Source organism: Bufo gargarizans, chromosome 10 (assembly GCF_014858855.1).
Source record: "Bufo gargarizans isolate SCDJY-AF-19 chromosome 10, ASM1485885v1, whole genome shotgun sequence".
Classification (NCBI taxonomy): domain Eukaryota; kingdom Metazoa; phylum Chordata; class Amphibia; order Anura; family Bufonidae; genus Bufo; species Bufo gargarizans.
Window position 1 is genome coordinate 91,479,550 of NC_058089.1, and position 13,430 is coordinate 91,492,979.

Sequence of the window (13,430 nt, forward strand, 5' to 3'; positions counted from 1 at the left end):
CTAAACATGGGACATTCAAAGGTGGAAGAAACTTTTATTCTCTGGTGAGATTTTTTTTTTACCTTGATGGTCCTGATGGTTTCCAACGTTACTGGCATGACAAGCAGATCCCACCTGAGATGTTTTCTACGCGCCACAGTGAAGGGGGCGCCATAATGGTCTGGGGTGCTTTTTCCTTCAGTGGAACAATGGAGCTTCAGGAAGTGCAGGGGCGTGAAACGGCCGCTGGCTATGTCCAGATGTTGCAGAGAGCATTCCTCATGACTGAGGGCCCTCGTCTGTGTGGCAACGACTGGGTTTTTCAACAGGACAACGCTACAGTACACAATGCCCGCAGGACAAGGGACTTCTTCCAGGAGAATAACATCACTCATTTGGCCCATCCTGCGTGTTCCCCTGATCTAAATCCAATTGAGAACCTTTGGGGATGGATGGCAAGGGAAGTTTACAAAAATGGACAACAGTTCCAGACAGTAGATGGCCTTCGTGCAGCCGTCTTCACCACTTGGATAAATGTTCCCACTCACCTCATGGAAACGCTTGCATCAAGCATGCCGAAACTAATTTTGAAGTGATAAACAATAACGGCGGAGCTACTCATTACTGAGTTTATGTTTTGGGGGGGGGGGGGGGGGGGTTTGGAGGTGTGGTCCTAAACTTTTGATCTGCTGAAAAACAGCCTGTTTCAGTTTATTTGTAGTTTTCATTAAATTGAATGCTCAAATTTTTGGGGTCTCACTCCCATTTCTTATTGTTACATGTTGAAGCTCTACTTGGAACCTTGTTAAGATCCAGCCATGCTAAATATGATTTTTTGCCATTTTTCAAGTGGTCTTAAACTTTTGATCAGGACTGTATCAGCAGCTAAAGCAGCCCCCTTCCTTCCACTTCTGCCAGAGCCCAGCTCCACAGAACAGTTAAGTACTTTTAAAACAAGTGGTTAAAAGAGATTCAGTGGGGCAAAAATAGTAACTTGAAAACCGTTTAATATATTAGATTCTGTTCACATATGTACGGGCTTATTCACATGACCGTACTAGGTCCAGGAAACATAGGCCGTGTGTCAGTTGCATCCCCTTACCGCGGCTCTGTTGTACTGTGCTCCTGTGAGTACTATATCTAAAGTGGTTCTCCGGGCTACAGGCACCCCGAAGATCAGCTGTTTTGGGCTGCCGATGCCAGACATTACACAGTGTATAGGACCTCCTGTTCCTTACACTGTTAGTTTGTGGTGATGCAACACTGATTTTTAAAGGGATAGTCCCATCTGAGACATTCATGACATAGCCACAGGTTATACATACCAACTGATGGAAGCCATTATCCTTTGAAGAGAGAAATTCTAGAGGCACATCACCAAGTTGCTGAAGAAGTTTTCGTCTCTTTAAAAAAAGTTAATGTTAAGTTAATGAAAAACAATCATAAGATCTAATAATCTGACCTATTAGGAATGAGAAATAAATCAAATGTATCCATAACATTATGAAACTTCATATAAAGAAAGGTTCTTGGGCTTCTTCTGCATAACAGAGCAGTTGGTACTACAGGAGGAATTTATCAACAGCTTTGCGGCGGCTTTTTGGCTTCATTGACTTGCAATCTGGGCAAAAATTGACAAAAATTTGCAAACTATGCATATTATTCACTTTTATGCCAAAAGCTGAAAAGTGTATGTGGTTTAGCAGGGCAGCCTCCTGCTGTAGATTCTTTGACAAGTCCATATCAGTTTTGCCTATAACATATCCCACGTGTGTACACATACCCCAACACTTCTGGGATTAGTTTTGGCTTTGATAAAATGGCAGGCCTTTTAAACATCTATAAATAAGCCTAAAAGTTAATTGTTCCTTCTGAATGGGGTTTTCTAGGTTCCGAATTTGGATGGCCGGCCATCAATATCAGATCCATGGTGGTCTGACTCTCAGCACCCTGCGATCCGCTCTTTGAAGAGGTTAGAGATACTGATGTTCCTCACCTAGGGTTCAGGCACACAACCGTACTGACTCAGTGCCCATGTGTACGCCGCATTGCGGTGAGGACCCATTGACCTGAATGGGTCCAAGATCCACAACATACAGCCAAAGATACAACATGTTCTATCTTTTTGGGGTGCAGAGGCATGCATCAGAAGGCCACGGAAGCGCTTGTAGTAATTCCGTGGGCTTCCGATCCATGTGTCCGCTCCACAAAACATAGGTGAAATCCTATCTTAGGTCTTATCTCGCAGATCGCGGACCCATTCAAGTCAATGGCTCTGTATCTGCAGCACGGAGTGCACAAGGCCGATGCCCGTGTATTGCGGACCTTCTGTTTGCGGGCCATACTGTCGTGTGCATGAGCCCTTAGTCTACCTGGCACAGTGTCTACTTTGTAGTAGAGGTGCAGTGCATTGCAGCTTTGTCCATTTCACCTGAATGGTATGAAGTTGAGATACCCTTCACCACCGGGCAAGCAGGTAGCACACCACAGTAGGGACCACAGTAACCAATGAAGTAGCCGCAGCACTCACACAATCGCAGTGGCCCCTTTAAGCAACTTAACGGTATCCTGATATTTGGCCATCAATACTCTGAACCCAGGCAACCTAAAGGCACCATGCACACGACCATATCCGTTTTGCGACTTGAAATTCTTGGATCCGCAAAATACAGATGCGGACCACATTTTATTTGCGGACCCATTGTTTTCAGTAGGTAAGTGATCTGCATTTTGTGGACATGTTCTATATTTTTGTGGAATGGACATACGGATGAGGAAAGCCCACGGACGATCTGTGTGCTTTTCTAATCCGTATGTCTCTTCAGCAAAAAGACAGAACATGCCAGATATCTGTTCTCAAAATGCGGGCTGCAGAGCTACTGAAGTCAATGGTTCCAGGGAAAAAATACAGAAGCAACACGGACTGCAAAACGGATACGGTCGTGTGCATGGGGCTAGGGCTGCAAAGATTACTCAATGTAATTGAAGCAAAAAAATCCTCAAGGTAGATTCGTTTAAATCGCGTGACCACAGAGCGTGAGTGAAGTGAACCCTCTCACTCACCACTCCGTAGACTCCTGTCAGCACCAAGTTGCACTAACCAGGGCCTTGCATGCACACATCGGCAGCACGCTGGCTGACGCTGTGTGCGACATCAGGTTCCACCAATGCATGCTGGGAAGAAGAAGCTGGTCCGCCTCCTGCGGACTCCATGTCAGCGCACTGCCATAAAGGTAAGTATAAAATTAGTGGGGGGGTTGAAGGGGGCACCTGTGATTTGAAGGGGCTGATGGCACTGGGAGACATTGATGGCAATGGCATGGAGGGGCTGATGGCGCTGGGGGACATGGCATAGAGGGGCTGATCTGATGGCACTGGGGGACATGGCAATGGATGGCATGGAGGCACTGGGGTGGGGGAGAGAGCTAAAGGCACTGGGGTGGGAGAGAGAGAGCTAAAGGCACTGGGGTGGGAGAGAGAGAGAGCTAAAGGCACTGGGGTGGGAGAGAGAGAGCTAAAGGCACTGGGGTGGGAGAGAGAGAGAGCTAAAGGCACTGGGGTGGGAGAGAGAGAGAGCTAAAGGCACTGGGGTGGGAGAGAGAGAGAGCTAAAGGCACTGGGGTGGGAGAGAGAGAGAGCTAAAGGCACTGGGGTGGGAGAGAGAGAGCTAAAGGCACTGGGGTGGGAGAGAGAGCTAAAGGCACTGGGGTGGGGGAGAGAGCTAAAGGCACTGGGGTGGGGGAGAGAGCTAAAGGCACTGGGGTGGGGGAGAGAGCTAAAGGCACTGGGGTGGGTGAGAGAGCTAAAGGCACTGGGGTGGGAGAGAGAGAGCTAAAGGCACTGGGGTGGGAGAGAGAGAGCTAAAGGCACTGGGGTGGGAGAGAGAGAGCTAAAGGCACTGGGTGGGAGAGAGAGAGCTAAAGGCACTGGGGTGGGAGAGAGAGAGCTAAAGGCACTGGGTGGGGGAGAGAGCTAAAGGCACTGGGGTGGGGGAGAGAGCTAAGGCACTGGGGTGGGGGAGAGAGCTAAAGGCACTGGGGTGGGGGAGAGAGCTAAAGGCACTGGGGTGGGAGAGAGAGCTAAAGGCACTGGGTGGGAGAGAGAGCTAAAGGCACTGGGGTGGGAGAGAGAGCTAAAGGCACTGGGTGGGAGAGAGAGCTAAAGGCACTGGGGTGGGAGAGAGAGCTAAAGGCACTGGGGTGGGAGAGAGAGCTAAAGGCACTGGGGTGGGAGAGAGAGCTAAAGGCACTGGGGTGGGAGAGAGAGCTAAAGGCACTGGGGTGGGAGAGAGAGCTAAAGGCACTGGGGTGGGAGAGAGAGCTAAAGGCACTGGGGTGGGAGAGAGAGCTAAGGCACTGGGGTGGGAGAGAGAGCTAAAGGCACTGGGGTGGGAGAGAGAGCTAAAGGCACTGGGGTGGGAGAGAGAGAGCTAAAGGCACTGGGGTGGGAGAGAGAGAGCTAAAGGCACTGGGGTGGGAGAGAGAGAGCTAAAGGCACTGGGGTGGAGAGAGAGAGCTAAAGGCACTGGGGTGGGGGAGAGAGCTAAAGGCACTGGGGTGGGGGAGAGAGCTAAAGGCACTGGGGTGGGGGAGAGAGCTAAAGGCACTGGGGTGGGGGGGAGAGAGCTAAAGGCACTGGGGTGGGGGAGAGAGCTAAAGGCACTGGGGTGGGGGAGAGAGCTAAAGGCACTGGGGTGGGGGAGAGAGCTAAAGGCACTGGGGTGGGAGAGAGAGCTAAAGGCACTGGGGTGGGAGAGAGAGCTAAAGGCACTGGGGTGGGAGAGAGAGCTAAAGGCACTGGGGTGGGAGAGAGAGCTAAAGGCACTGGGGTGGGAGAGAGAGCTAAAGGCACTGGGGTTGGGAGAGAGAGCTAAAGGCACTGGGGTGGGAGAGAGAGAGCTAAAGGCACTGGGGTGGGGGAGAGAGCTAAAGGCACTGGGGTGGGGGAGAGAGCTAAAGGCACTGGGGTGGGGGAGAGAGCTAAAGGCACTGGGGTGGGGGAGAGAGCTAAAGGCACTGGGGTGGGGAGAGAGAGCTAAAGGCACTGGGTGGGAGAGAGAGCTAAAGGCACTGGGGTGGGAGAGAGAGCTAAAGGCACTGGGGTGGGAGAGAGAGCTAAAGGCACTGGGGTGGGACAGAGAGCTAAAGGCACTGGGGTGGACAGAGAGCTAAAGGCACTGGGGTTGGGAGAGAGAGCTAAAGGCACTGGGGTGGGAGAGAGAGCTAAAGGCACTGGGGTGGGAGAGAGATAAAGGCACTGGGGTGGGGGAGAGAGCTAAAGGCACTGGGGTGGGAGAGAGAGCTAAAGGCACTGGGGTGGGAGAGAGAGCTAAAGGCACTGGGTGGGAGAGAGAGCTAAAGGCACTGGGTGGAGAGAGAGCTAAAGGCACTGGGGTGGGAGAGAGAGCTAAAGGCACGGGTGGGGAGAGAGAGCTAAAGGCACTGGGGTGGGAGAGAGAGCTAAAGGCACTGGGGTGGGAGAGAGAGCTAAAGGCACTGGGGTGGGAGAGAGAGCTAAAGGCACTGGGGTGGAGAGAGAGCTAAAGGCACTGGGGTGGGAGAGAGCTAAAGGCACTGGGGTGGGAGAGAGAGCTAAAGGCACTGGGGTGGGAGAGAGAGCTAAAGGCACTGGGGTGGGAACTGATGCACTTGGGCTGATCGCACAGGGGGGAACGAAGGGTGTTGGGGACTAATGGCAGGGGGTCTGATGAGTTTTTATAAAGCAAAACAGTCTATTAATTCATTTTTCTTATTAGATTACTCGATTATTCGTAAAAATAAATCGGTAGAATACTCGATTACTAAAATAATAATTTGCTGCAGCCCTACATGGGGCCTAATCTTGATATTCAACTTTTCATTTATTTTTTCAGTACACCATATCCCCTGTGCCAAATTGGTAATTGAATCAACAACTCCAGGCGTATGTAAAAATGAAACAAAAAGGGGGTGTCCCACGAAAAACCAGCACCTGGATCTGAATACTTTTTATAATTGCATGTCATTAAATGTAATTACACTTTTGTAATTAAAAATGTAGTATAGCCACTGAGTTATTCAATAAAATTTATCTGTATAGCGCCACCTGCTGTTTTCTAGTTTTTATTATTTCTTTGTTCTGCTCGCTAAGATGGCCGCACATGCTCAGTTTCATCCTTCAACTGCCTCCTGAGCTGTGATAGGGAGAGCATGGACACGCCTCCTGTGCTGATAAGGAGAGCATGGACACGCCTTCTGAGCTGTGATAGGGAGAACATGGACACGCCTCCTGAGCTGCAGTAGAAAAGACACTCCCCTTGAGCTGTCAGCTTAAAGGGAACCTGTCACCAGGATTTTGGGTATAGAGCCGAGGACATGGGCTGCTAGATGGCCGCTAGCACATCCACAATACCCAGTCCCCTTAGCTCTGTGTGCTTTTATTGTGTAAAAAAAAAATTTGATACATATGCAATTAACCTGAGATGAGTCCTGTCCCTGACTCCTCTCAAATACAGGACTCATCTCAGGTTCATTTGCATATGTATCAAATCGTTTTTTTTTTACACAATAAAAGCACACAGAGCTATGGGGACTGGATATTGCGGATGTGCTAGCGGCCATCTAGCAACCCATGTCCTCAGCTCTATACACAAAATCCCGGTGACAGGTTCCCTTTAATATAAATCTAGCAGAGCAATGAATGGAGAGATCTCTGGATCCATGTGAGGTACAGGGCTGGTTCTAGCTTTGTTAGAAAGGTATTGCTGTGTACTATATGATATCTGATATTAATTTACATTAGTTACTGGATAATCCCTTTGAAAATCTAGGAGGTACCCTAAATCCTCTTAAAATATACTTTGAAAGGGATAGCTATTAGACAGTAAACCTATAAAAATGGTCAACAAGAATTATTACGGAGGAGATATTTAACTCAGGTGCTCAGATAAACTTTGGTCATCCATTACCAAACTCATCCAAGTGTTCACACCAGGCTGCCTCTCTGTAATAAACAACTCAGCTCGGCTGTTCCCACACCATCATGCATATGCACAGAGTAATTAGCAGATCTCACTGAGGCCATTTAAGCGCAAGAACATTTAACCTCTTGGACTCTGAGGAGAAGTAATGTGCTCTCAGGTGCAGTGACCCTGTGTGATGGTGGAAGTGTTAAGTCACGCATCTGTCAGGGAATGAAATGTGGCTCTTCTTTATTTCCTGCCTGAAGCGCGCTTTACCGTCTTCAATATAAATAAAAAAATACTCTTCTAAATAAATAAAAAATTCTTATCTTTCTAATCCATAACATTTATCTCTGGTGGGTTTAATGCTTACGGTTGCTGATATTTAAATACTGTAATCTCCTTAGGCCATTCCAAGCCTATTCAAAATATCAAAATTTTTCAATGATTTCCCAGGCGCTTTATGAATTCCCTGCACTGGATTTGAGACTTCACGTAGACCCCATATGTAGAAGGAAAGTGTGCATTGTGAAAACTACAATATATTGAAATCTAAGAAGCGGGGCAGCCGTTCTGCTCAGCAGAGCCATTTAAAAGGTTGTGCCACGAATAATATTCTGCAGTATTTAAACCAGCACCTGGATCTGAATACTTTTTTACTTGCATGTAATAGATATTCAATAAAATGTATATGTATAGCGCCCCCTGCTGTTTATTTTTCTTACTTCTCTGTCCACTTCACTGAGGTGGACGCACATGCTCAGCTCCATACTTCAACTGGCCCCTGAGATGTGATAGGGAGAGAGCTGCAGCAGGAAGGACACACCCCCTGAGCTGTGATAGGGAGAGAGCTGCAGCAGAAAGGACACACCCCCTGAGCTGTGATAGGGAGAGAGCTGCAGCAGAAAGGACACACCCCCTGAGCTGTGATAGGGAGAGAGCTGCAGAGAAAGGACACAACACCCTGAGCTGACAGCTTGATATAAATCTAGCACATCCATCAGAGTAATGAATGGGGAGATCTCTGGCTTCATGTGAGGTACAGGGCTGGTTCTTGGAGATTGTCATGTGCTATATGATGTCTGATTTTAATTTTTTACATTAATAATGGGATAACCTCATTAAAGGAGCTGTGCCATCATGACCTTTCCTAAGCAGCTCCAACTGTTGGAACCCATAATGATCCGCTGTTATCAGGAACAAAATTTACACACCTTGACCTACTAAGGGTGAAGCCATACATAGTGGCCCACGGGCCATTTTACTATGAAACTATTAAGGGAGGTATTACATTAGGTGAGGCTCACATGTCTGGTGCTTTTCCATGCTTTCCTTGATTTATGGTCCGTGGTAGCGGAATCCATAATGGAATTCTTAGATAACCTGAACGCCGAACTTGAAACCATCCCTATTGACAACATCGACGCCACCCAACAGACCCCATTGACTATAATGGGGGCTTTACTGTTTCCATCAACCATTACGTAGTGGACGGAGCTAGTAACTGAAGTGCTGTTCCAAATGATTTGAAATGAACGAAAGGACGAGGAAGAGAGAGAAAGAGTGAGAGAAAAAAAAAAATGAAAAAGATAAACCGATAAAGAGAGATAAGCAGAAAGACAGAGGGAAAGAAAGGGGTAGAAAGAGAAAGAAAGAAAGAAAGAGAAAGAAAAGAGTAAAAGCGAGAAAGTAAGAAAGAGAAAAATTCTGAGAATGAAAAAGAGGAAAAGGTAAAAAGAGAGAAAAAAAGAGGTATAAAGACAGAGAAAGGTGGAAAGAGAAAGGAAAAAAAAACTAAAATAAGAGAGAGACAGAGAAAGAGCATAAGAAAGAATAAGAAAAAGAAAGAGAAAGAGACAGAAAGAGAGGGAGAGGAAGAGAGAGAGAGACAGAGAGAGAGAAAGAGAGAGACAAGAGAGAGAGAGAGAGAGAAAAGAGAGAGCAAGAGAAGAGAGAGAGAGAGAACAGAGAGAGAGAGAAGAAGAGACAGAGACAGAGAGAGAGAGAGACAGAGAGAGAGACAGACAGAGAGAGAGACAGACAGAGAGAGAGAGACAGAGAGAAAGAGAAAGAGAGAGAGAGACAGACAGAGAGACAGAGACAGAGACAGAGACAGAGAGAGAGAGAGAGAGAGAGAGAGAGAGAAAGAGAAAGAGAAAGAGAGAGAGAAAGAGAGTGAACTGACAGACAGATATGATGTAGAGAGATAGAAGACGCTGGGTTCTTTCGATGTCGGTCTCTGGTCCTGCAGGCAGATGTGCTGCCCCCTGTGACCGGAGGATGCATTAGACAGCGGTTAGGCAAGTCGCTGTCTTGTGCCCCTTGGCCCTGCTTTATTTCTGGCAGAATGTGAGGTTAGTCACGATCCTCTCCACCTCTGGTGTTGGTAAGCACCGCAGTTAGTGGCAGCTTCCTGCTAATTATTACATCAAATCAGCTCCATTAACAGGCCTGTGGCTGTGAGAAGGGCATGTCGCCCCAGCCTTAAACGCCTCTCCGAGTGGAAACGAATACATTAGCTGCCGCCCTTTGCCCAATTAAACAAACTTCCTGACGGGGAAGCAGAAAGGACAAATAGGTAAATGCAGGAGGCGAGGAGTTGCGCAGTATTGTAAGGACACCTAGAGGTCTTCTCAGCATTACATGAAGACATCACTGGTGGGCTGTGTGCTCCCCTCACCAGAGCTGCTCCAGAAATCACTGCTGCCATGGGGTTTCATCTTACAGAGACAACACCTGCCCGTGTGTGAACATAGCCTGGTAATACAGCCTGGACACCTTTATACCCGCTATACGTACCCAGTATACAAGGAGGGGTCAGCTCTCCTGACTTGTCTGCTTTAGTAAATACTTGCATCCTCCTGGAAATGTATAAAGAAATTAACAACTGGGCGTTACCATTCACCTTACAAGTATGGTGTCACCCAGTTGTTAATTTAGGCACTGCATTTCCAGGTGAAATAACAGAGGAATAGGTTCTAAGAAAAGATGCTCCACAATTATTACTGCAAGTGATAGACGTTGAAGACCCACTGTCCCAGTATATATCATAAATCTGCCCACCAGTTACGAACCAGATAGCGATCGGCGGCAGATTCCGCATTTTTTCTTCTTTCTATCCCGCCCTGTACCACTCAGCATGGGCGACTCTGAAAGGTTAACCTGTGGACCTGTTTTCGGTTCACTAGGCATCTATGTAATGTTTAGACTCTCAGTTATACTGTAAGGTGGGCTTGATGTAATGTTTAGGCCAGGGGTGACCAACTATGGAACATTTTTGGAGTAATTTATGCTATTTCAGGACCCAGACTTTTCAGTTGGACATTCCAAGGGGGGACAGCAGGGGGCGCCATAATAAGTAACCAACAGCAATGTCTACTCAACATAATGTATTAAGTGCAAAAAAGGCACTTTGTCTATGTTTTAATCGAATCGCATAGGACCACTCACCACATCAAGGTGGCCTCTACTCTAGGTCCCTACTCTAATTTGGCAAAACCCCACATGGAAGAAAAAAAAAAAAAAAAAAAAAAAAAGGTTGTTATGTTTTGCATGAACTTACATAAAAATAATAGTTCATGTCCCACTTTTAGGGCAGGGAGTTGGTGACTTATACACATGCACTCTCCATTACAAAGTACAGGTGATATGGAGACAAGTGGGCGAGCACAGGGCACCGTTTTTGAGTCGGTGGGACTTTCAGTATTTGGGAACCCAATGATCAAACATCTATGTCAGCAATGTATACACTGCTGCTAATCTCCAGCTGAGAGGGGCAGATTTATTTTCAGGGATTTCTCTGTGATTTTTCTACTGATGGCCATGGATTTACATGGTGGGGGTCCAACTCCTGGTACTCCCACCAATGTGCTATACAAAGAGGCAGTGGTGGTCCATCAGTCACTGGACCTCTGGTAAACATCGTGGCTTCCTAAAAGGGGTTGTCTCATCTCAGACAAGGGGGGCATTCGCTGGGACCCACACCTATATCAGGAAAGGAGCCCCGCAAAGTGGTGGCTGGAGGACTCCGGTCCGGCCACCATCAAGCGTTCTCCCCATAGAACCGAATGGGAGCACACCGCACATGACCAGCCACGGCTCCCCCTCACTTCTATGGGCCCGACGGAAATAGGCGAGCCAGCACTCGGAGCTCCGTTCTCGATATAGGTGTGGGTCCCACACCTATCAGACAATAGGGGCATATCCTAGCGATATAACCCCCTTGTCTGAGATAAAACAAACCCTTTAAAACAGCTGATCGGCGGAGGTAATGGGAGTCGGACCCCCACTGACCTCATAGTGATGACCTATCCTGAAGATAAGCCATCAATATGAAAATCCTAGAAAACCACTTTAAGACAAGCCAAAAGGAAAGAAAAAATACATTGTTCGAGTGAATTGCACCAAATTTACTGAAAGGTGCAAGCTTCGTAAAAAGCTCTGTGTGTTCACTCTACTTTGTGAAGTGGCAAGAAGTGAATGAACACGTGCAGGCATTGGGGGAGATTTATCAAGCCCCCCCGCGCCCGAATTGTGGAACCAAAAAACTTTGTGCCCTTTTCTGCTCACCTCTTTTTAAAAAATTGAGCATGGCCTACACATTTATCACTACGCAAGTCAGTTTTCTACCTAAGCGGCGCGCACCTCTAAATAATTTTGCTGCATCCCACTAGATGAAGCCTGGTCTTTGTAACCACCACCACAGGCAGCAGCAAGTATTCCGTTTCCCAAAAGCAAACCTACAGGAGATAACAGGTATCATACAGTGACAATGTAGGGACATGTTTTCTCCACCACAGAAAAAGATGGTCTTTGCAGGCGTTTTTGGCCCCAAATAACCAATGTAGGTCCTGAATGAGTAAACCCACATTCTATCTTTCAGTACCCCCTAATAGGGTATTTGTAAGATGAATACGGCAAGAAAAGGAGTATAGAAGGTGCCAGGTTGCAGAATCTAACCCGTGATAAGTGGACAAATTTGTAGACGCTCCGTCCATGTTTCCGAAGGCTTCCCTTACAAACAGCAGCATCCATTACGCGACTCGTTGCCGCTGCGCAGCGTACTGAGTCTAGCGGCATTACACCGTCCCCGCAATGCGCTGTTCTCTATTGCACGGTGCTGATAACCATGCATCACACATCAAGTGCATTGTTACAAACGAATGCTACCTGACCAGACAGCCGCTTGAAACATTCGGCATTTGCCGACTCAATCGAATCAATTTATTTTCCTACTGATTGTGTGTTTTTTGGATCGCGGCTACTCCACTGAAAGCGAGTGACGGGGGCTGAATAATTCATCTCTTCTGCTACGCGATGTCATTACTTCAAGTTAAGACTTCTATAAGATTCTGTTATTAGATGGCGCATGCGACTGCGTGTCACCGGGATATTTGATCCAATTCCTTGTATGTCACGATGCTCAGGAAGACAGCAGACTGAGAAGAGACAGAGGAGCATGTCAGATGTCTGGACAGATCAGGAGCAGCGGCTTATTACTGCGCTCAGTCCTAGTGCATCTGACAACAGCGCTCGCACTGAATCTCTGACAGCGCCTTCACTCAATTCAACTTATTTTGCTTGGAAGCCAAAACTGGCGAGGATGTTTTACTCCCCGCCGCTCACAGAACGCGCTGGTTACTGCTTTCAAGTACAGTAACTTAAAACGGATAACGATGCTGTCACAAGCGGGAGAAGTATACATCCAGTATACGGATCACACTACAGCGGCGCTTCTTTTGTCACGCCGCAGTCGTGTCTATTATCTGCTTTACCCATCCATCCGCTCCACAAATTATTCACAGAGAGACGGGGTGACGGGTGGAGATCTGAGAACAGGACCATGTCTCTGTAGGAAGAAAAGAGACTAATAACTCACAGCATATGAACGATCCACTGCAAAAGTCACTCCTTATAACTTAAGAAACAACACGCTAAGGCTGGATGCACACAACGGGATTTTCTACCAGAAATTTGCAGCAAAATCTACACGTTACATGTGGATTTTTCTGCAGATTCACCATGGATTCCACCCTGCTGCAATTCACACAAAATATTATAGATATATATATTATATATATAATATAATATTTTTGTCCTATAAGACGCACTGAAAATGTTCAGTGCAGAAAAATTCTCTGTGCAAATCTGCAGGTAAAAACAGAGAAATGTCTGTCCCGTGTGTATGTACCCTGCCAATAAGATGTTCTGCAGTAGCTCCGGCATCGGAAGTCAAGACCGACACTACCCAGCTCAGTCCGTTGTGCTGGGAAATGCGGCTCAGATTCACTTCAATGGGAGAAGCACTGCAGTAACCAGCTCCGTCCACTGCACAATGGACCGAGTTGGGTAGTCCCGACCCCAGAGCTACTCTGACTGGCGGTGGTGTGGGGTGTAGGACCCCGCGATGATCCTGAGGATAGCCCATCAATATGAAAATCCTGAAAAACCCCTTTAAGGTCACATCTGTGTCAGAGGCTCCATTAGGGGACTACCTCACAGATTCCACCAA

The 13,430-nt window shown here is 47.3% G+C and overlaps 1 protein-coding gene across 3 annotated transcripts in view; it reads right to left on the reverse strand.

The window, feature by feature from the left end:
• The window catches only part of FTO (FTO alpha-ketoglutarate dependent dioxygenase), a 273,069-nt gene that overhangs the window by 248,083 nt on the left and 11,556 nt on the right, over positions 1–13,430 (reverse strand). For 2 of the 3 annotated variants that reach the window (XM_044270299.1, XM_044270298.1), the window contains exons 1-2: positions 8,227–8,298; positions 1,305–1,382 (exon numbers count right to left, since the gene is read on the reverse strand). In XM_044270299.1, coding sequence (XP_044126234.1) covers positions 1,305–1,382; positions 8,227–8,283 — 135 coding nt within the window. In that variant the 5' untranslated portion in view covers positions 8,284–8,298. Of the gene's footprint in view, positions 1–1,304; positions 1,383–8,226; positions 8,299–13,430 lie in introns of those variants that run through there. The other variant, XM_044270300.1, reaches the window with a different exon arrangement.